Source organism: Mycotypha africana (assembly GCF_025528875.1).
Source record: "Mycotypha africana strain NRRL 2978 chromosome Unknown BDF20scaffold_3, whole genome shotgun sequence".
Lineage (NCBI taxonomy): Eukaryota > Fungi > Mucoromycota > Mucoromycetes > Mucorales > Mycotyphaceae > Mycotypha > Mycotypha africana.
The window spans coordinates 572635-596181 of record NW_026515727.1 but is presented as its reverse complement, the minus strand read 5'-3'; the positions used below and the strand labels follow the sequence as shown (position 1 = coordinate 596181).

The following is a 23547-nucleotide window of genomic DNA, read 5'->3' as shown; positions in this document are numbered from 1 at the left end:
AGATATTACCTCTCTTTTTGTTTACTTTAGTGTCAGTCATTAATTGTTCAGTAGTTTGACGGCTAAATTCTCAACTGCAAATTGTCAATAAATCTAGTCAAGCTACGCAGTTTCCTCAATTTATTCCTTAATAATACATCAGATCAAGTATTCTGCAGGTATTTTCCTATTACTCTTATGTCATATCGAAGACTTGAGTTGGTTAAAAGAGGAGTAGGGCACACTTTATTAGCAGACCCGCCAAATAAAAGATATCATATCAATAAACCCGCTAAATTTTTGTAAATGTATACGCCAATTCTATGCCTTCTTCCCTGTCAATTCAATTGATAGCGACCCGATGTTCAAAGTATCAAAAGACGTACTGAATATTTCAGCGGGTGACTTTATTAGCAATAGGCGCAGGATTGCGGTTTACGAGGCTTTGTAAAGAGGATCAAATGAATGTTATTCACAAGTTAAACTGACCCTAAACGCGTTGTTCAGCCGTAAAAAGAAAGCAAAAGAAGACAGAACTATCTTGACTTTGGAGCTCATTCCAAAGTCACAGAAATCACTGCTGAAGACATATTTCGTTTGTATTAGGGTCGAGAGCGTGCTGCCGACAATAAAGCAAGTAGATGCCTGACCCCTTCAGTGTAGGCGGCACGAAAAAGGTCCCTTTGATTGTATTTGGCGATGGCATGCTCTAGGAGGATGCTGGTGATTTACTCGTAATAACCATTGAAGGATATCTAACTTTTTGAATATGCAATAATTGCCGCTCCAACACTGTTGAAGCATTAAAGACTGTTCCTGGCCAAAGTATCCTTGCCTGTAAAACTTGTAAATTATTATGGAACCGCAATGTCTATACAGCAAAAGAACATAATGGCTATCGATTTGGAAAGAAACATCTTGATCCTTCTCCTATTATCACCGGCACGAAACTGGTCAAATTCCAAATCTAGAGAATTGTAGTGGCGGCTCGTAAATTTGCTACGGAATTCTTGACAACGTTTGCCACTTTTCCAAAAAAGTTAATTTGACTTTTTCGCTTTCTTAAAGATACAAGAAAGTGTGGCGGGTAAAGAGTGTATGCATATGCGGCTTTAGGCCTTTATGACGTGATACAGGTACCTAAACAAATAAATTGACTGCTTCAGAAAAGACACACAGGTCGCACGACTTCCTCATCTATAATTGTTTACACGACAACTTTGACTGTGACGTTTATAGCCATAGTGATGAGTAATGACTTAGGTAAGGTAGAACCAGCGCATCTTTACTGAAAAGAACATTTCATTTTTTCTGTAAAAAATAATCCAGCCTCATCAAGGATTATAAAGACGCTTCATGATTGGTGGATTTGCTTTAACAAACAAAGTGCTTGTCATCTGAAAATAGAAACAAGTACCGTTTTGCATTAAAAGAATAGAAAAGGGAAACTTTTTCTTTTTGTAATAAATAATAAAGAGCCTTCAGGTTTCTAATTTTGTTTGTTGCTTTCTTTTCCTTTTTCCTTTTCACATTCAAACTAGCAGAAAACGATACATTACGATATGATAAAGAAATGTGTGCAATTCAACCTTGGCGCAAACAAAGTCTACACAACTTATAGTGCGGATGAATATGATCGGTTCTGTTTATCTGTCACTGTTCCCTTTTCTAAAATGAGATCAGAAGCATTAGCTATAGCAGCTGAGCAACAACCATTAGACCAGAAAATAACGATATCACCAATATCAACTACGTCTCTGTTAACAATACAAACGCCTTCTAGTTTCGACAAACACACAATGAATGTTCATACGCAATCTATCACTATAAATAATAGCAATTCACAAGATCATACCTGTTATTCGTCATCACCGCCAACGGCAGCTTCTAAGCGACGTCGACCCGAAATCATGCCATTAGACTTATCCATGATTCCCAATGCTAAACGTAGATATCCTCCTTCTTCTTATGACTTTACGCCAACTCCTACAGCTTATAATCTAGCAACTGTAGACGAACTTTGTTGTTGAACCCTTTTTTCATAATGATACCTTTCTCTTTTTGTTTACTTGTTCCCTCTGTATGTCATTTATGTTTGGGGAAAAAAAATTTGCACGCAAAACAATGATAATAAAGAAACCAGCTATGGGCAACAAGCCAGCTCAGCAGAACATTTAAAAATTCTGTTTTCTTTTTTCCTGTGATATAAACGTTTAGCTTTCCTTTACTAATTAGACAGAGAGATCCTAAATGAGCAGTATATACATAAAACGATAAAGTGTACGAGTAAAATACATATTTATGACGTGAAGAACCTCTTTTTATTCAAAAGATTCGGAACGCGTCCGTTTCAAAGGAGATGTTTTTATCACAAATCTGGGTCCAGACTTTGCTGAAGCGGATGGTGATGACGAGGGAGTACTATTGTTATTGGTATCGGTATTAGCGTTAATAATGGTAGGTGCTGTATTGGTAGTTTGCTGGGCAGATGATATTGATCCGCTTTTGGTTGTTGAAGAGGAAGATAAACGTCGAGCAAAGACATCATCTTCGTCTTCATCTGTTTTCCGCGATTTCAACGGGGGAGGCGTAGAAGTTGACTCTGCTGTTTCGGTTGTCACGTCTTCTTTTGCTATTTCTTCGAACTTTCTTTTATTTGTTGGTGATTGTTGCTGCTCTTGTTGTATCTTGTGATCACTGCCATTGTCCTGAACAACAACATCAGCAACGTCATCGTCACTATCATCATCGTCATCGTAGTTTACAAGCGCTCTCTTATTCAATGCTTTAAAAGAAGCCGTATCATTCGTTGAAATTTTTGGTATCTTGGGTTCACTGCGCTTTAACAAAACATCATCCTGGCCTTCGTCCTCATCGTCATCTGAAGTGGCAAAATATTCTTCTTCTTCAAGATCAACAATAGAAGAAGCCCACCCTTCGCGTTTTCCTGTTTTATTGCTTGCACTATCGGCTCCCGTTGTAGACAACATTGTATCTTTCATTGGCTCTGTATTTTGTTCATACTTTAGCTTGAGCTGTTTAAATGTTGATATATAAGTAATCGTGTCCAACACTGAGCCAAACTGAGTGATCAAATGATGGATCAATGGTTTCATATTTTCCTGTTTAGAGGCGAAAAAAAAAAAGGAATTGCTAAGTTAGGAAATTTGAAGACGGACAACAGCAAACAACCTATTCGTTTCTCCAGTTTACCTTTCGAATGCATTCTATCAATTCCAGGAATGCTGAATTCAATAAACAATCTTTTCCATTCGTATCTAGAAAAACACGTATTGCTGGTTCAAAGACGTTGTGTTTCACAAAGGTTTGGTTGTAAAAGTTATCGTTTAAAGAAATGCAGATCCGAAAGAACCGTAGAGCAGCTATACACCCAAAAATAAAACCAGACGAATGAAGTTAACCAATGTTATCTAGTGAGCGCGTGTGTCTATAATATCGATGATTCAGTGAATTGAATTACCTAATTTCAAAGATGCATAGGTTGATCGATAAAGTTGCATGAGTCGCACGAGTAAATCTGTTGAGCAAATAACATATTTGCTTCTATGGCCATGGTTTTTAACAGCAAAATATAAAAATTTGCAAATGTACTCGCATAAATCGGCTTGATCAGGTGTTAGTTCCAATGGCTCGATAGGACCCTTAAGGGAAATGGGTTTGATATCCAGCTTTTGAATAGGGCTTAACAATACTTTCATATGTTCGTCGTAAAAGTCTTGTATAAAATCATCCATTGCTGGTGAATGCTTGTGATACTAAAGAGAGAAAGCCTTAGACCCTTTCCGTTCCTTACTCAGTTACGTTTTACTACTTACATCACTATTAGTACTGCTAAGCAAAGGAGAAGTTGTACTATTACTGTTGTTTGAATCCAACAGAGATTTTAGAATCTCAAAATATTGTACTTTAGATCCATAATCGCCATCCGATACAAATTCTTCTACAATAACTTTAATCAAAAGCGGTTTCTTTGCTGCTTCTGCTGCTGCTACTGCTGCTTTGTCGACTGCGTCCTTTATATCACTGCCTAGTTTCGTCTTTGTAAGTTTAGGATTTTTGTCAAGTAACACTTGAGCCTGTTCCTCAGCTTGTTCTATTAAATAACCTCGCACCATAGCTACATCTGCATTCACACAATTCTCTAGAATCGTCAAAAACATAGATTTAAACTTTTTTCGACGCAACGCAATACACATAATGTCAAATAAGCCAAAGTTCGCTAGACTGCGATAAAGCCCCATACGAAGAGAGTTTTGCATTTGTCTCGATATGTAGCATATTTGTCCAACTAATTGTATAATCTCATCCTGTCGTACAGTCGATTGCTGTTTTTGAGCTTCTTGATAAGCTTCAAATAGTTGAATTAAAAAGCTCTGAGTGACTTGTATATGATTAATGAATTCCACATGGTTTTGGGAGATGAGCGTGCTTAAGAAATTGATAACTTCCTGAACCTCTTCCTGGTTCTCTTCATCATTCTTATGTTGATACTCTTCGTTGCTATTGATGGATGGTGTTGATGTGATTGGCGGTGGTGGCTTTCGTGCCAACGCTTGTTCTTGTATCACATGCTGTAAAAACCCCAATCGAAAGGTTTGTTGCACATTTTTTGATATACGATCTTCGCGTAGCAGCTTGTAAAGTGTGTGATGAGTTGAACTATGATTCTTTATGACTTCTCTATGTGTTGCCTTCATGGTGGGTGTTAATGGATTGTATTCTAAAATACCCATGAATGTATCCAGATGTTCATCGTCAACGAGATGTTCAATGAGACTTTGATCGGTTAACTTTACTATAGTAGGCAACGACTCGTTAATATGTGTAAAATTGTAATGTTCTGCATGCAGCGACGTTTAGAGAACTTTACAAATGCCCATGATTACTGTATATAAACGATGAAGGTCTGTCACACTTTCTAAATCTTCGCAGGTATCAAACAACATTAACAATTTATCAAGATAAGCAAAATTCTACAATTCAAAAACGCATTATAATTAACAGACTGCGTCCTATTACAATTGTTGTATTCGTACTTTTCTCTTTTACCTGTTCAGCTACAAATGTAGCTATCTTATCCTTTTCGAGCATGGTCCTTGTTTTCGAGAGCGTTGTTGAAATTTCATTCAAATTAGACAGATCTGGTTCAGGTAAAGTGATTCTCTTTTTGGGTGTTGTTAAGCGATTGCGGTTGGTATATTGGAGTTCTAATTCGTAATCTGGGGAAGAAGACGATCTTCTACTGTTATTATTATGACTGCTGGTATTTTCTAGTCCATTCATATCGTCAATATCATCTTCATCGACAACGTCATCATCAGCAAAAAAAGAAGTACATTCGTTTGATTTTACCAACACTACTTCCATATCCTCAGTATCTGGAAGATGAAAAACAATAAAAGAATGTTATTACTTCTTTTTATAAAATGCTTGTATTGCTGGCTTGATGACAAAAAAAAAAAAAAAAGAAAATACCATCTTTCAATGACGAACTAATTCCATTCTGTAGTTTATGAATGCGTCGCCAAATCTCTTCACAACCCTCGGGATCTTGAAAACTCAGCGCTAGATCATGATTGACATCTTCTGACCAAATAATGAGCGTTTCTATAGCCAATGAAGAAGGCGGTTAATGCCAATAACATATTTATTTGCAAGACACTCTCCCTTTAACGTGCCTTCTCGGCTATATATATGCATCTATACGTACCTTGCTGTTTTTGATATAATCGCTTTTTGAGTATGGTTGACTGTAGCAGAACACTATTATCTTCTTCAGAGTACACAGTGATTTGATCTGATTTACCATTGTTACCCTAAGGTAAATCAACTACTTTTTAATGACAAATGAAAAACAAAAAAAGAAACATCGCGTCTTTTCATATTGGATGCAGATTACTTTACCAAATGATAAACACAATAGCCCGTGCCTTTATCTTCCCAATTGGTATCGATACCCATCTTATATAATTTAACGCGATGAGGCGAGGGCCCTTCCTGTTCTTCTGCTTCTTCTACTTTTGTGACTTTACGGTCTTCTTTCTTCAGCTCATCGCAAGCAGAAGCTGGATTCTGTTTTTCTTCAGTAAGAGTTGTTGTTGTTGTTGTTGTTGTCGTTGCTGTTGTTAACGATGACGGATCCCTCTTTTCATCTCGCCCACTGTTGTTCAATGTCGCTTCACTCTCACTATTGCTTTCCCCTTCCTTACATACATTTGATTTGGTTTGTTCGTTTTTGCTTTCTTCTCTTGCTGCGATTGCCTTCGTTTCAAATTGTTGTTGTTTCTTTTCCGTCATTAATCACAAAAAAGATGGTATGATTTTAAAGCTAAGGTTGTATTAAGCTACTTTCTAGAAAAAAAAAAATCTCGAAAACGATTATATCAAAAAAGGTCAAAAGGACTCTGTTATAAGAATCTATCTTTTTTTTTTTTTCTTTCTTTTTTTTCTGGTTAAATGAACAAGAAAACGAGGATGCCCAAAAAAGAAATAGTGATACTTTCCCTGCGCGTTCGGGCTATAATCTCTTTATTGATTGGCTCTTAATAAATGAGTGACGTTTTCCTTTTTCAAAATGAAGATCGAGCTCTTACGCCTGTCCACAAAATGCTGTCGCCCTTTGAAAAGAAATAAGTTTGTCGCGAAACCTTAAAAAATCAGATAAATACGTGTTGCCTTGTGAATACAAAAAAAGAAAGGTACGATCAGCCGAGGACAGGATGTAGTGAGCTGATAGAAACACTTACATGATGTAACAAAGATTCACAAAATTAAAGCAGACACAACAAAAAAATAGGATCAGCGTCTATCTATCAATTATGGACAAATCAGCTCTTACAAATGCTTCATGCTTGCCTTTCATACGGTACTACGATCAATCTTCTTCGGTATTACTCTGGCGCCGTCTTTTTTGCACATACGCCTACTGTAAGCCAAGAATAAGTAACTATTAAGGATGTTTCAACTTGGAGTAAGAAAAGATGAACAGATACTGGAAACCTCAAAGTGATTAATCATTAGCACCTCAAACCTAAGTTTATGGTTCGTTAAATCATCCTTTTAGTCCTCAACGGCTCGTAAAGTTTGACGCTGTTGTTTGATACTAACAATTTACCTATGCACGGTAAGGAAACTTATTTGCGGATACAGTAGCCTTCAGTTTGCATAGGTATCCTGTACTACTGTCCTTCGCTGGCAATGATATATGTCCTGTGGATGGATGAAGAGACGGGTAGTTGCAAAAATGATGAAGAATGAATAGAAAGAGTAAAGAGCATTATTGAAGATTTACGGACAAACAAAAATTTTAAATCATAAATGATGTAGAGCAGCAACTAATATCAGACAACAAAAACTGGACATACTGCGACATACTCTCTCTTTTAAAACACAACATTTAAATTCTCAGATATACGAGTATGTTATTGCTCAAATACATGTTTAGAGCTTTGAAAATTGAGAAATTCTGAAAAACTCATATCAAATGGATCGATTACTTTTATCATACATTCATAGTGATGGATGCGTATAAAAAACAATATTTTGTGGATAAGAATCATTTATTTGGTCCAAGTGGAGGGTTAACTGCTGCTTGGTTCGTCAATAAATGCATATGAAGAAAAGATCGGCTTTTCTTCATCAATAAAGTATATGTTTCCAGAATAATAGACCATATTAGAAGATAAGCATCCAACTTCGATGTTTGATTTGCTCATGTAAGCCATTTTCTCTTCGCGAGCAAACAAACGCTGCTACGTCAGGGTTGAGAACTGTACACACTGAGGCATAGGGGTAGCTTTCGTTGTAAATGATCTCTGTAGGCTGGCAGATATCTTTAACTGTGACGCAATGGATGAGAAAAAGAGTTGGCCTGCTTATTTCACTAGGAAGACGTCTATCAAGATCATCCGCCTTTTTATCATTCTTGTACTAAGCTTACAAACAAACGATATCTTTATCTTATATTCAATGCTGAATGGATACTTTTCAATCATGAATAGTTCCTCCCACTCATGCTCTTGATGAGACTGAGGATTATCTCACTGAGAGAACCTATATATGTATTTTCTTGCCGGCCTGTTCGCCTGAATTAAACCCTACTGAGCAATGCAATTCATCATAAAAAGTCGCGCTAGACGTAGCATCTTCCAGACGACGGAGATGCTTCACGCAAGAGGATCAAAAAGCATGTAATGCTGTATTGATAAAAACCTCGAAGCGTCAATATCATTCTGCCAGTGTCTTTCCGGGTGTTTAGCAAAACAGCAGGCCTAACGTTACTTTAACAAGAATAAATCCAATGCCATTTGTCATTTATAATCTACCATTCGAAAACTCAGTAACGCCAATTGGAAATTATATTTCTGAATCCGCCATTTGAGGGTTTTAACAGCTGCCCATTTTGACACAGTAACCCCCACTGTATACTAAAACGGGTATTTTTGGTTCATACAATTCTTGGATTTCTGCAATTTTTTTCTTTTTTGTCAGGCATGGATATTTTTAAAATTATGATTTCCAGACTGCCCCTTTCTCTCTCTTTTTTTGTCAAATTCTTCAAATTAATTAAATATGGAGGAAACAATCGAGGTCTTTGTTCATCCTCCTTCACCAAGCACCCGCACAGTAACAAACGATAACGTTAACGAACGAAAAGGTATTGGAAGCCAGGTGGAGTTTCCTTCAATCAATTCATTATTTTCACCCACATCAACGACGACGAAGAATATGCCAAGGTGCAAATTAACTATTGACACAGATCTACATCATCTTTCACCTATCAGTCCAATTTTGACAACAACATCAACAACAACAACAACGCAAACGTTAAAGAAATTAGATACTATTGAGCCTGATTTGAACAAAAGGGATCTATCGTCGTCTTCAATGACTAATACTTCTCCTCTCTTATTGTCTTCACCTTCACCGTCACCATCGCCTTTGATAACACCTCTGAGTTATGATCATGCCTCTACTACTCCTCAGAGCACTTTCCTGCTACCACCTCCAGCTTCTTTCAATAGGACGGCTGCTACTTCTCCCTCTTCTGCGACCACTACTACTGCAACTTCATCAAATACCCTTGACTCGCCAGTTTGTTCAGCCTTTTCCTTATCTCCACTCACTCTATCTTCACCCATGTCGTCATTCGCTATTACCACTGATCATAGCGAAGAAGACCAATTATCTTTATTCCCTTCCTTATCAGAGCAGCGGCAACAACAATCAGCAGGGGCAAGTATTGACGATATCAATGCTACAGCACCTTCAACATCGACCGGGAAAACACAACGATCTTGCTCCCCTTCGTTACAAACACGACCTGTTCATAATACTGTTACTACTACTGGCCGTACTATTTTAAAGCGAAAGCGTGGTAGACCCTCAACCACCCATCATCCATTGCAGCTGCCTGCAGACCATGGTAGTCTCATCACCAAGAATGATACTCGATGCTGGACATTTGTTGAACCTACTGTTTGGAATGTGAAGCATAATCAAAGAGAAATAGACTTGATAAAAAGAGAACTGCAGCAGTTAGACACAGAAGAGGATCCCCAAGTATCTACGTTTCGGCGGCAAAACATTGCAGCTTCCAGTACTACAACCACATATATTAGTACCGATTTGAATATGAATCTGAATATACCCAAGAAGAAAAGAGGACGGAAACCGAAGAAACAACTGGTGGGCAATGGTTGCTTTGTATGGAAAGATTTAACTGCTCCAAGAGGCGCCAATAAAAAGAAGCAGTAGCAGCAGCGAAGGATTTGCAGAAGACTTTTCATTAACAAAAAAAAAAAAAGGTTTCTGTACATTTTTATATAGTCAAGCAAACAAAAAGGTCTCAGCCTTTCTTTTCTTCTCTTTACGCATTCTGCTAAAACTTTTATATATACTTATTTATTTACACTTATCTATTTATATCCGTATGTTGCGCGCGCGCGTGTGTGTGCTTTTCTTCCCTTTTGTTTTCTTATACTGATGCAATAGAAAGTAATAGGAAGAAAGGCAGAAATGGTTATAGTAAAAATGATCGACTTCACCCTATACCCGCTATACCCATCTTATATGTTGTTGTTTTCTTCACTTTTCAATTGATTGCCAGCCCTCGCTGTTAGCTTTTTCTTAACACCAATGTGATAAAAAAAAAATGGTATCCATGATGTTGCGTAAACAACCCATCTTTAAGTGCGGCTATAGCAAACAGTGGTAACAGTATCGAATTCTCACCGCTATCATCACGCCTACTGCTGGTACTGCTACTGCAACGGGTCAATAACAATACCAATCATACAACGTTTCATGCTTTGCATCGACGTCGCATCAATATTGTACACGTAGCCTCATTTTACTAAAAGGGTACTGTCTTCAGTATCACCGAAAGGAAATGTCTTTCCATTAGAGGCCTCGGAATTGGTGCAATAGTTGACAGTCAAGCGTAGATTGTTGTGAAACACCCTTTTCGAAATGAATATCTTTAGCCGCTTCACAATATTGAAGAGAGACTTTGTGCTATAAATTGTTGATGGAGCATTGAAAAGAGTTATCTGGCATTGCTTATGCTCCAACAGAGGAAAAAGAAAGTGAGCCCACGTATGCGTATATGTGTGGATGTAGGTATGTAGAAAAAAAAAAACACTCTTTCCTTTTTTCTAGCAAGTCAAAGTGTTTCGTTCGGTCTATCGTCCGTTCCCTTGGTATGTATTTTAGCTCTCAAATCGTGGCCAAATGTCTGCTATTGGTTTACAATTGGCTTCAATATCAAGTGCATGTCAATATTGTCGTAGATGGTTCTAGAGTACTAGGCTCGAGTGATTCAAGTACCAACGGTAGGCAAATTCCCCATTGGTAGATTAAGTCTTGTAAATGTGTCAATCATTTTTTCTGTAAAACTTTGTTGCGTAGGACAAAAAATTCTAATCATATCAATTGTCAAATCAACCGCATAGGATGTAACAGCGGGTGGTATTTGCCCATCCGCCGTTCTGCCGGTTGTTTTAGATGTTGGAACAAATGACAAAGCATTATTTGTTGATTTATGCTTTTGTAGATGATGATTAAAGCTGTTACAAGTCGATAGCCAAGTAATTATTATATCACCCATCTGCATTTCTATCATACATTATCAAATAACGTTAGATCTTTCTTTTTATGGTCTTCTTGGTCTTTTGATCCACATTAGAAAAGTATCTTCATGCCTACAATTTATTATCAACCTGTAATCCGTTCAGTTAGAGTATATGTACATATATGTATATTTTTTCTGTTTCTGACAACAGCGCATTTGAAACTATTATTTTTATCCAAAAAAGTTGTAAGCTGGTAATGCTAATACTAAAACTGGCACTGCTATTCTTGAAACGGTGAAAGATATTGCCAATGTTAAAGCTCCTGTGGAGAGAGTCTCCGTAAACACAAACATTCAAAAAAATTACAAGTGTTGATCGAATTCTTTTGTCTTTTTGTCTTGAATGTTTTTCATTTAACTTATATGGTCAAGCAGAATTTATTTACATGTGTCGAAGCCTTTTTGCTTCCTTTAATTTCTTTTTTCGAGGAATATAGCATTTTTTATAATGTAAAGAACATAAAGGAAGATGTTTATTGATGATGGTCTTTCTTAATTCTTTTGTTGAACATTTGCAACGAAATAAATTTATCTATCTCAAAGAGATATAGTATTTGTGTATTTTGACAAGAATTTCCGACGTATGCAATATGCGTTTTGAAGGAGAAGCGTTATATTTTCTCACAAGATCTTCTTGAGAATCTTTTGAAATTCTTCAAGTTCGGTATTACCACTTATATGAAGCATTTTTGTCTGAAAACATTCTTCCAACTCCTTTATAGCAAGATACATGTTTCTATCATGAACAAAGTTGACACAGACACCACGGCGACCAAATCTTCCGGTTCTTCCAATACGATGCAAGTAAACATCAGGTTCAACTTGTCCCATATAATTAATAGGTAAATCATAGTTAATCACGAGTGAGATTTGCGTTATATCAATTCCACGAGAAAGGACATTGGAAGAAATCAGGACCTTGAATCTCCCTTTACGGAAATCATCAATGATATTGTCTCGTTCTTCAGGAGTCAGATTGCCATGGAGCACTTTGACATTATGGCCATCTTCTTTCATTCGGTGACCTATTTCATCAGCTGTTTGCTTTTTTTGGCAAAATATAATACTCTGGCTTACTGTTAACAAGTCATACAATGCACAAAGAAGATCATATTTCTGATCTACAGTGTCGCAGTCAATGCATATTTGAAGGATTTCTTCCACCGTTAACTCTTCCCTTCTCTTGAAAATCTGGTTTGATCTTGGCACGAATTCTTCAGAAAACCTTTTGACGTGTTCAGGGTAAGTAGCCGAGAATAGCATGATTTGATATTCATGTGAGGCCTTGATCAGCTTCTTGATTCGGATTGTTTGATCGCCCAAACCGGATTGTTCTAGCATGTTATCAGCTTCATCCAATACAAAAGTTCTGATGGCATTCGTATCGAGGTAGCCACGACGCATAGCATCAAGGAGCGAGCCGGGAGTACCGACAACGACGTGATCAAGTATGCGCTGGTACTTGACTTTAGAGTTTTTGACCATTTCACAAACAGAAACGTCAGTGTATTTGCCCAATTTACGGATAACGTCAGCAACTTGACGCGTTAGTTCGCGAGTAGGACATACGCATAGAGATTGAGGAATGCGGCTGGTAAAATCAATTCGCTGAAGCATCGTTAAAACGTAAGCAGCTGTTTTGCCTGTACCACTGGGAGCTTGTCCTATAAAATTTTTAGGACTACATATCCATGGTAATAGATAGTGTAATATTACCAGTAAAAATGTGTATTTAATTTTTCTTCATACAATGACACAGAAATGAATGCAATGTTAGGTATATACTTACGGATCCCTGAGTAAGACAGGCAACGCTTTTCCTTGAATGTCTGAGGGTTTATTGAAACCCATAGCATAAACTCCATTTAACAGTGAATCTTTCCTATGTATTAACAGCAACGTCAAAGGGTTATCAGGAATATTACTGAGGATAAATTGTAAATCAAAACTCTTACAGGCCTAACTCTTGAAAAGATTTTGCAGAATACAAGGAAGGGAATTCAGCAGCGGATCCGATATCATCATAGAGTTTGACTGTAATAGGTTGAACAGAGTCAAATAATGCTATCAACAATTCAAGTGACGTAATGAGAATTTATTCTTTCATTCTTCTAAAGTATATGTTTGAAAGCTTACTATTTCCAGATGAAGTTAACTGCAACTGTGATTGTTGTGATTGGTTTTGTACCATTCCGCCATACGGTTTAACAGTTGCTTGAGAAGTATTTGGTGCTGCAGCTGTAAGATGTGTTAAATTGGATGAGTTGTCAGTAAGCAGAGAATTACTCGTTAAGTCAATCAATGAGAAACTGAAATTGACTGTTGGAGGTGCTTGTTGTTGGTGTAAACTCACTATACCGTTGAAAAATTGTTCGATACGAACAGTTAGAAGGAGCTATATTCAAACAATATTATGGATTCACTTGAGCTTACTTGACTGGCCACTGTTACTATTTTCATTACTATGTTTACTACCATCTAAATCCCAGTCAGCTGTATTGTTCCCTACATATAAGTGTTAATAAACGTAAGTATAACCAAGTTTGGTTTAGACGAAAATGCAAATAAAAAAATCATGTTCTCATTACATGTAAAGGCTGCCATTTTTGAATAACAGTTCCAGCAAAAGTTTGAAAAAGAAGAGGAAAAGAGATTAAATTCAAACCTATCCAGTGTTTGTACATATTGTAAACGCGTAAAACAAAAAGGGAAAACGTGATTAATTGACGTGTGGAAACAGTGCTTTTATTGTTTTGAGGTCACAATATTTCTGTTCTTATTCCATCAACAGTAATATGCCGGATTGCGTTTTGATACTCTTGACTTGCGTTCAATTTAAGCTGAATATAGAAGCAGGCATCACATACATAATGATCCTTTCCGAGAAGAGTTATTGCTGTTTACCAGTTAGTAAGTTTTTATCTTTGTTTTTCAATCGACACTCTACAATTCAGACTTATAAATTAATCATCCAGAATTAAACTGACAGTATGAAGAGCTATATCCGCGCAATCTTACTGCAGGTGGCGTCATACATATATCGCTCTACCTAGACGTAAACCTATATTTATACCTCCTAATACGGATAATAGTTTTAATTACTAACTTAAGTTGGGTTATTACAAATCTTCTAAAGCGTCATAAAGCTATAGTGTAAACTACAGACTATGTATTACATAATAAAATGCTGTCTACCAAATATTATAGCTTACAAGAATAGTATTTACAAGAAATAACTGCAGCAATACTGTTAAATGAAAACTGAAAAACCAAAGCATAGTTGTCGATATATAATACACAGATCGTGTTTAGTAAAAATCATGAGCCAATATCAAAGCAGTAACCTGAGATCATATGCGAGTTTACTAAAGACGTATAATAGATAAAATTTGGTTAAAAAAAAAGTTAAGCAAACAAAAATTGGTAATGAATTAGACTACAGTAGCTTATACATAATCAAGTTGAATTCATATCAAGTGCATTTCTCACGAGAGCGGTCTTTTGTGATGGAGTTAGTTTATGCAAGAACGAACACATTTTGTCATTAAAGATCAGAAGGGTTCTGCAAATGATATATTCCCGTTTCATAAATCAGGGTAAAGCAGTGAGGAAGTTCACATTTGTAAAATGATTGATATTATAGTTAATTATATAAATGCAGTTTTTATTGATACGACTTATATACACATATATTTTACGAACTTTGGTAAAAGGCATTATCCTATTGTTGTTTGAAATGCATCTGTGCTATTACTATGCAAAATTGAATCTATTCTATACAATCAAGCGAAATTTACTTTCGATTGCTACTATCAACTCACTGTGCACACCCTTGCCAAGCACATAATCTACCATCTTCTCCACCAGTCAACAGACTTTGCGTAGGATGATACCAAAATAATGAGCGTACAACATCTGTATGCCCTCCATTCATATTTAATTGTTGACAATGCTGTAACTGACCGAGATTGACATGGAAGAAGTCGACCATGCCGCTAAGAATGATAAAATGTTTTTTAAATTGATAGGTTAAGAAGCAGTATGATCTATTTCTTACTGAGTTATAGCTAAAGTACTTCTTTTACCTATTACTTCCGGTGATCAGGTAGAATCGATGACTAATAGGATCATAGCTACAATCAATTGCATAGTCCACTTGTGTCGTAGGAATATTTCTAATATCTCCAAAATCACAAATCACATCACCCTCGGTTGTATGAAGAGAAAAGGTTTCAATATGGGTTAAGCAATAGAGGTATTCCGCATTTGGACCAAAATAGCCGGTCTTATTTACAGAGGAGCCTGGGTTGATAACGGAAATCATGTTTTCCTCTTCGTCGAATTCTGATACGTCGTAATTATTGACAAGGCCATCAGTTGAACTGGAAAGAAATTGGTTTGGTAGAGAAGGATGACATTGAATCTGAAAACAATAACTATAATCGTAAGCGCAAGGTTTCATACTAAGTGTTTGTTTCCATTGATGTACCTCAGTAATATCATCACCATGAGATTCTGTAAATGTATGAAGTAAGAGTGTATTTCGGGTATCAAAAAATGCAAGGTCTGCAGACTGGGTATCATAAGAGAATTCAGTACCCAAAATTGCCATTGTATCATTATGGTTTATATCAAAAGCTGTCAAAGGTAATTTATCTAGTTTCAAATGTTGTTTAAACTACTGTTAAGAGAAGGACTGATTTTTGGCTTTTTTTTCTTTCCTTACAATTGAAAGTCTGAACTGGTGCATTTCCTCCCAAACGCAGATCCCACCGTTTTAAGGTACGATCTTCACTTGCTGTAAACAGATGATGATCGCCTTTCAACTTTATCTGTGAGATCTTTTCCTCGTGAGCTTGAAATTTGTGAGATAACTGCAACGTGTTTAGATTGTAAAGTCGAACAGTTCGATCTGAGGCTGAAGTGATTGCATACTGCGAATTGGCAGTAACCTCAAATATATAATCATCATTATAGTCAAGATCTATTCCCTTAAGTAGGTTAAATGGAGGAATAATGTCCAGGCAAGTTTGAACGTCAATTGTTGAGGCTGACATATTACAAGCAAGAAGAAAGGAATGATCTAGACTTCTTTCTTCCGATAGGACTTTGAACGCAAATTGAAACAACTCTCGAGCAATAAATTTCAGAAGGGCAGGCTGTGGCGCTAGTTGCCAACAACAATTGAATCAAGCATATTTCTAAGGATTAATTACATTTGACTAATAAAATATCTTGTAGGTTTTTTGGCTTCCACCAGAACTACAATTCCTCAGCCTATTACGGCAGGCGGTGCAATTTTGAAGTCTGCCTAAGTTTATGTTTTGGTGTGAGCCTTTGGCATGGCTTGTATGATATACTAGCATTAGGTGTCCAATCAAATTCTTATCATTAGTAGGCCATTTTTTCTTCGTTTTGAAATGCTTATTGATCGTGTCATAACCTTAAACTGAACTTGCGTCTTTGTAATATTATATTCTTCCCAGTAGAGCGAGTAGTGATTATGTGACAAAGTGCAAATTCTGTTTCTCAATACGATATGCATGAAGTTATTTCTAAAGGAGCCAAACTGTCATATATTGGAGATAAAACTATCAAACACCTGCTCCTTTCTTCTAGTTTTTTTCCCCTTTTTCTCCCCTTTTTGTTGTTGAAAATATAATTATTTATGATAGTGAAAAGTTAAGTACTTCGGTTAACGTTAAAGACGTCCTGTCTCTTTTGCACACATGAGTATGGAATACTGATAGCAGCAAATGACGACCTGCTTTTTTTTCCTTTAAAAAAAGCTGTATTTATAAATAATGCACAAAGAAAAAGACAGGCAATAAGTATTGCATCTCTTTGCAAAAAGCTGCTGTTTCAAGGGGTAATATGATTTGCATGCTCAAGATGCTCACAGTATTTGGAAACAGGGCGTTGCTCGAAATCAGCTTTCTAATATCAGCTATAGATTGAATCTCATAGCTCGGTAACATACAAAATTGGAATTCGTTTTCATTTATGATATTTATAAGCTTCAAGAGTTTTTCATATTATTGACATAACATACAAATATTCATATTCTAGATTTAAGGAGCATTTCGAGAGTGTGGAGATTGCATAAAATCCCTAGTACATTATTGACATGTGATTCAAACTATAGTGAAGGGTAAGAGTAAGACTATCTTACACAATACATGAGTCAATATTGTAAAGATACCATCCTGAACGGCATATCCCACTATAAGACGTTTCAACTACAGTCAATCGACGGTTCGCTGCTATCGCCAAAGTCACAAGCTACTCTGTACAGGGTTGTTATGAATGATAAATGGATGGAAAAAGATTTGACTGGGATGTACGTCGACAATAACATACTTTTCGTCTTAAGGTAATAAAACCAGAAATAGGCTCAAACATTGTTTAAGTCTTTTAAAGTGTTTGCCCTTTGGATGACTTCCATCGTTCTGTATAGCTCTCCATTGTACAGATGATTTGCAAAACAATTAAAGTCTAGGCCGTAAAGTACAACACTTCAAAGAAGTACCTTGGAATTTTTCATTCTTACAAATACAGCACTTCCACCGTCAATTGGTCATTTTACTGAAAGAATCGGTGTCACTTTTCTGAAGCTTAATTGGTCAATTTTCCGAATAACAACAATTGGCCACCTTTGTGAACCTCAATTAACCAGCAGTAAACAACAGTTTTCCATGAAGAGAATTCTTATAATTAGATGAGGTGCTTATTTCTACGCTTTTCGAATTGATTACAAGAGTACTGTATAAAAGCTACATGCTGAATAAAAGATGTAAAGAGCTCAAAAGATTTAAATAAAACAAAACTTAGGCTGTTCTCGAGAAGAATTTTTTTTTATAGGGAGCTTTTTCTTTTTTCACGATTTTGCCTGGCTTTTTTCTTTTCTTTTTTCACGGTTTTGCCTGGCTTTTTTCTTTTCTTTTTTCACGGTTTTGCCTGGCTGTGATATTCTTTGATATCAGAAGTTATTGTTCAATAAATAAGCTCAAAGTAGAGACTGATTGTGTCAGCGAGACCGAACAATAGTTCTTGGATAGTTTTATTTTGGTTTAGAAATTGAATGGTCTTTTATATGAATGCGAGGTACAACTGAGCTTATAGTGGAATTAAGAAAGTAGTAGTGACAACCGAGTAATGTTGTTCCTGTTAATAAACTGTAACGGTATAAAACCTATTTACAAGAAAGGCGATACAAAAGATCCTAATAACTATCGGCCTATTAGCTTGACCTCTATCTTTCGAAAAATTCTAGAATACTGTCTGATAAGACTACCTGCAGGTCCATAGCCCACCAGTTGATATCGCCCAAGGTGGATTTCGAAATGCCCGCGGGTCGCTGGACCAAGCATCGTGCCTGGCAGAAATTTGCAATATGCTACGTCGCGAATACCATAGGCCACCAGTACTTGCTTTCTTGGATATCAAATCTGTGTATGACACGGTTGATCGTAGAATTGTTTGGAACGCGTTGGCCGCGGTTACACCTCCGCCCCTGCTAGCTCTTCTTCGAAATTTATTTGATGATGGACAGATCAAAGTATTATTACAGAACGCAACTTCATATCGTTTCCAACCGCATACTGGTGTGTTACAAGGATCCATTTTGTCACCCTTACTGTACTCACAATACATTAATAATTTCCCACGCATGCTACGAACTACGATACTTCCTGCACAACCCAGCCCGACACAACTCGTCTCATCCCTCAATTGCCTATTATATGCTGATGATGTGGTCCTAATAGCTTCTCAAGACGATATGCACAACCTTCTTCAACAAAGTGAACGCTACAGCTATGACATGGGCTTTCGCTAGAACCCTCAAAAATGTGTGATCTTAGACGACAGTGAAAATCAGCAAACCTATAAACTATACAACCATCCGATACCACAAGCTTCTACTTTTCCATACCTGGGTATTCCGTTCAAACCTGGTGGGCTAATCGATGACCAACAACTTGTCACCCAAAATGCACTGAAAGCTCTTCAAACACTGAACCAATTAGCTGCTATAGGAGTAAAACCCTGCGGCTTTAGTCGCCTACTAGCCTCTCGCTTCTATGCACATATAATTCGCCTCTCAATTAGAATATGGTTTAGCCATTGTCAAATATAATAAGTCCACGATCGATAAATTAGAAACAGCCCAGAAAAAATGCCTGCGTCGAATCTTTGGTGGTTCCTCTCGCTCCTCAGTGACCGTTATGCTACATCTGCTAAGTTACCAACTAAACAAGAAAAGCTACATATTCTTCCAAGCAAAATTCTTGCTTAGGTCAGAAACTCTTCCTGATGTTGCTCTACTGACTGGATTACTACCAACAATTGCTAACCGTGAAAGTCACTCGATATGGTACAAGCTCTCAGCCACTAATGTTATCTGGAACCGGCTCCCATCAATCCATGATCCTCGCTCCTTAAACAAAGCTATTCGTGTCTACCGTCAAGAGAATCTCCATAAACTGCGGAATGCGACACAGCATTTAAAACTACTACTGCTCTGCCGCCCCGTTATATCGCTCGACCCCATTCTCTGGCTCCCAATGACCTTTGTTGAACGTGATCGATGTCTACGATGGCGCCTTGGCTGGCTACCCAATAACTACTCAACCAGTTGCCTCTACCATCCAACCCGTACACTTACAAAAGCCCACGTCATTGACTGCCTTAGATACACAACCGCTTACAGCTTCCCCACACCATATCTGACCCCATCTCTTTTTTGCTGAATTTGTTACCCACCAGTCCTTGAAGGCAGCACAAAATACGGTGCCACGCTTGGACACTTCGATGGCCCACTCTGCAGCTAATACTATTTGAAGTTGACTACCTCCAACATAATAAAGAGCCTCCAACACTGCCGGAAAACCTAGGACAGCTACTTTTGGATTGGATGTATGCGCCCGCGATAATTACACCTTGATCGTTCCGTTATTCCCTAGTTTGCCTCTGATCATCTTCCCTTTTTCCTTTGTCCCTTTAAAGGTTTTTTTATTCCCTCACACTTTCCTTGAACCTCCCCGGGCAATTTTGATAAGTATTTATCTGTGTGCTCATTGGGTAAAATTTAATTGTAATAAAATATCTCTAAAAACGTATTAGCATTGCCACTGACACCCGATAGCTGATCAATAATCGCATTTTTTTTTAGATCTCTTTTTTTAAATGGCGTACCAGCATTACAGCTAACAGTTACATAAATTTTCTGCGCTAAGGAGCTCTCTTTCAATCCAAGAACCATAGATTGAAGGCATTTGGTCGCTGTCTCATTATCCGCAGTCGTTTTTGACTTTCTACAATAGCCAATAATAAAATATCCTTGTATTTTAAGATCCATTATATATTGTTGGTATTTTATTGGTAAATTAACTATGTCTTCTATAAGTGCATCTACAACGCGATAATTGATAAGAAAAATAGAATTAATAATTTGTGCGTTAAACATTACTTACCTTTATACTGGTCCTAAAACATATAAGTTTCGTAAAGTTGATCTTGATGTTGGGCTGGAATCTTCATGTTTTCTTTTAACACTTGTAGTTGTGAAATTCAACTTTTGTGTTCTACACCAATTTGTGAATTTTGAAAAGCTGTCTTCTTTAAACAAAGAAGAGTATTCCCAAATGTGTGATAATATTGTATTCATTGATAAAGCTTTACATTCATACAAAACAGACCCTGGATCTTCTGAAAGATAGGCTACGTCAGGAATTGTTTCAATTGTGGAGTAGTTTCTATAAAATGAAAGAAGTCAGCCAAATGGAAGAAAAAAGTATTAACTGTAACAAGTACCAATTTCTAATTTGCGATTTCCAACTTCTTCATTGCTTTGGCCTACTTCTTCATCTGCTTTTTCTTGTCGGCTTCCAGATGGGTATAAATGAATATCAAATGAGTTGGCATAAATTATTCTGGTACAAAGAAGTCTTGGTCTTTTCTGGTTTTTAGTATAGCAGACGTCGACATCCTCCATTTCATCAATCTTCTTGGTGTACTTTTCTGCATTTTCTTTATTATACTGCACCGCATAGAATAGACAAATTGATTGTTCTCTTGAAACTACAAACATGTTTTAATCCTAAAAGAAAAAAAAAGCCAGGCAAAACCGTATAGTCAATAAATCGAATGTATTCCAACTGTAAGTTTGTTTTTTATGTATCTTAGTTTGATTGTACCTCGTCCTAGTAAAGGCAAGTCATTACTTGCAGCGGGCTGTTGAAGTTGTTGCGCTTGAAGTAGTTGCTTAATTTCATTCAGCTCGTACTTGACCTCCATCAATTCAGTCTTGAGTTGCTGAATTTCTGCAACAGTTTGACTTTGGGCATTGCTGGTATTAAAAACCAGGCAAAATCGTGAAAAGAAAAAAGCCAGGCAAAACCGTGAAAAGGAAAAAGCCAGGCAAAATCGTGAAAAAAGAAAAAGCTCCCTATAAAAAAAAATTCTTCTCGAGAACAGCCTAAGTTTTGTTTTATTTAAATCTTTTGAGCTCTTTACATCTTTTATTCAGCATGTAGCTTTTATACAGTACTCTTGTAATCAATTCGAAAAGCGTAGAAATAAGCACCTCATCTAATTATAAGAATTCTCTTCATGGAAAACTGTTGTTTACTGCTGGTTAATTGAGGTTCACAAAGGTGGCCAATTGTTGTTATTCGGAAAAGTGACCAATTAAGAAGTGACACCGATTCTTTCAGTAAAGTGACCAATTGACTGTGGAAGTGCTGTATACCCTCATATCCCTTACCTCATAGAACATAGCCCTCCACTTGACATCGCTTGAGGTGGTTTTCGTGAAGCACGTGGGTCTTTGGACCAAGCTTTTTGTCTCATTGAGATATGTAACCTTGTTCGTCAGATCCATCATTACCAGCCTGTTTTGGCTTTCCTGGACATAAAGTCAGCATACAACACAGTAGACCTTGAATACATCTGGTCTATCTTAGCATCCCGCCTCCCAAAGCCCCTTCTCTGTCTCCTTAAAAACTTGTTCGATGATGTTCATCTGAAAGTCCTGTTACCGAATACTATACCGGTTTAACCCAAAGACTGGGGTACTACAAGGTTCAATCTTATCCCCCTTCCTGTCCTCAACGTATATCAACAACTTGCTGGGCACACTTGGACCCGTACCGCTTTTAGAAGTAAACATAGATCAAGCTGAAGCTCTCTTCTCATCAATTAACTGTTTGCTATATGCGGATGATGTAGTTCTCATAGCGCACCGTGATTCTATACCTTCCTTACTCACCAAATATGAAGAACATAGCCATTCCCTTGGGTACCGTTGGAACCCGAATAAATGTGTTATACTCGATCCGGCCCCTACCACTGAAGAGTTTAAGCTATACAACTCTACAATCCCCCGTATGCCTAGCTTTTCATACCTGCGTATCCCCATCACACCGGGTGGTTATTTAGATTCACAAAAACTAATACAAGACAATATCAATAAAGATACATCAACAATGAATTCACTTGCTGCCATTGGTGTCTACCCAACCGGTCTTCCTCGCTTGTTAACCACATGGTTCTATGCACAAATGGTTCACTCTCAAATGGAATATGGCTTAGCTATAAGTGAGCTTAACCTACGCACTATCAAGAAACTTGAAGCCTGCCAAAATAATTGTAGTCGTCGTATATATGGAGGGCCCACCAGGTCCGCTGTTAATGTGATGCTTCACCTGACTAATCCACCCACAATGCAGGAACGTGTTGCTACCTTACAAGCTCAATTTATATTTCAAGCCCGCCACCTCCCCTCATCCACTCTGCTAAGCACTTTCATGCCCCATCTACAATATTCCCGTTTCAAAGCCCATTGGCGCAAACTCCTGAAGACACCTTTATGGAAACAATGCACTTCGACCAGTTCAGAACCAACAACTAACAGTGAATTTTGCAAGCTAAGTTCTTGAGTATTTCCAAAAAGAATCTAGAACAACGTCAACCGGGAACTAAACTACTCTCTACATGTCGCAATAAATGTCAGATTGATCCAATCCTATGGCTACCCATGTCCTATAGTGAGTGTAGCCGGATGATTCGATGGCGCCTTGGTTGGCTACCTGGTGGCCTTCCACAATCCTGCCCACGACATCCGTCCTACACCCTCTCACGATCCCATGCATAACTTTGTCTTAAAAGCACGACCGTCTGTTCGTCCCCAGCAGTAAGCCCGCACCCACATAATTGCTACTTAGCGTAGACGATGGCCTGTAATGTGCTCGATTCTTATTGAATTAGATCACTTACAACATCGTCTTGACCCCCCACCACTCTTAGATCATCTCTCCGGCCAACAATTTATAGATTGGATGTTATCATAGCTGTTAATTATTTGACTGTTACCTTCTTCCTCTTCCTTTTCCTTTCCTTTTTACCTTTTGTCTCTT

At 37.4% G+C, this 23547-nt stretch overlaps 8 protein-coding genes across 8 annotated transcripts; 3 read left to right on the top strand and 5 right to left on the bottom strand.

Annotated features, from left to right (window-relative positions):
- Positions 1-340: 340 nt before the first annotated feature.
- On the top strand, positions 341-2009 carry BDF20DRAFT_833659 (uncharacterized protein; the record flags this gene model as incomplete). Its single annotated transcript, XM_053078668.1, has 4 exons — positions 341-426; positions 1048-1066; positions 1146-1247; positions 1551-2009. 4 exons carry the CDS (start codon positions 341-343, stop codon positions 2007-2009), a joined length of 666 nt encoding a protein of 221 aa, XP_052937930.1.
- A 291-nt stretch (positions 2010-2300) lies between these two features.
- On the bottom strand, positions 2301-6297 carry BDF20DRAFT_911277 (component of IIS longevity pathway SMK-1-domain-containing protein; the record flags this gene model as incomplete). The annotated part of the gene is made up of 9 exons (XM_053083801.1): positions 2301-3101; positions 3193-3362; positions 3461-3755; positions 3816-4795; positions 4871-4973; positions 5050-5378; positions 5476-5607; positions 5711-5816; positions 5905-6297. 9 exons carry the CDS (start codon positions 6295-6297, stop codon positions 2301-2303), a joined length of 3309 nt encoding a protein of 1102 aa, XP_052937929.1.
- Positions 6298-8515: 2218 nt separating this feature from the next.
- Positions 8516-10101, top strand: BDF20DRAFT_367406 (uncharacterized protein). Its single transcript, XM_053075289.1, has one exon. It carries the CDS (start codon positions 8572-8574, stop codon positions 9754-9756), a length of 1185 nt encoding a protein of 394 aa, XP_052937928.1. The 5' UTR covers positions 8516-8571; the 3' UTR covers positions 9757-10101.
- Positions 10102-10648: 547 nt separating this feature from the next.
- On the top strand, positions 10649-11396 carry BDF20DRAFT_858157 (uncharacterized protein). Its single transcript, XM_053080393.1, has 2 exons — positions 10649-10832; positions 10953-11396. The coding sequence occupies exons 1-2, from the start codon at positions 10703-10705 to the stop codon at positions 11018-11020; spliced, it is 198 nt and encodes a 65-aa protein (XP_052937927.1). The 5' UTR covers positions 10649-10702; the 3' UTR covers positions 11021-11396.
- On the bottom strand, positions 11375-12635 carry BDF20DRAFT_858156 (P-loop containing nucleoside triphosphate hydrolase protein). The gene has a single exon (XM_053080392.1). The coding sequence runs from the start codon at positions 12614-12616 to the stop codon at positions 11753-11755; it is 864 nt and encodes a 287-aa protein (XP_052937926.1). The 5' UTR covers positions 12617-12635; the 3' UTR covers positions 11375-11752.
- Positions 12636-14948: 2313 nt separating this feature from the next.
- BDF20DRAFT_816547 (WD40-repeat-containing domain protein) lies at positions 14949-16188 on the bottom strand (the record flags this gene model as incomplete). The annotated part of the gene is made up of 4 exons (XM_053077163.1): positions 14949-15126; positions 15217-15554; positions 15621-15787; positions 15858-16188. 4 exons carry the CDS (start codon positions 16186-16188, stop codon positions 14949-14951), a joined length of 1014 nt encoding a protein of 337 aa, XP_052937925.1.
- Positions 16189-20156: 3968 nt separating this feature from the next.
- BDF20DRAFT_858101 (uncharacterized protein) lies at positions 20157-20523 on the bottom strand. The gene has a single exon (XM_053080391.1). The coding sequence runs from the start codon at positions 20487-20489 to the stop codon at positions 20220-20222; it is 270 nt and encodes an 89-aa protein (XP_052937924.1). The 5' UTR covers positions 20490-20523; the 3' UTR covers positions 20157-20219.
- Positions 20524-20606: 83 nt separating this feature from the next.
- On the bottom strand, positions 20607-21427 carry BDF20DRAFT_833653 (uncharacterized protein; the record flags this gene model as incomplete). The annotated part of the gene is made up of 3 exons (XM_053078667.1): positions 20607-20749; positions 20945-21211; positions 21328-21427. The coding sequence occupies 3 exons, from the start codon at positions 21425-21427 to the stop codon at positions 20607-20609; spliced, it is 510 nt and encodes a 169-aa protein (XP_052937923.1).
- Positions 21428-23547: the final 2120 nt, after the last annotated feature.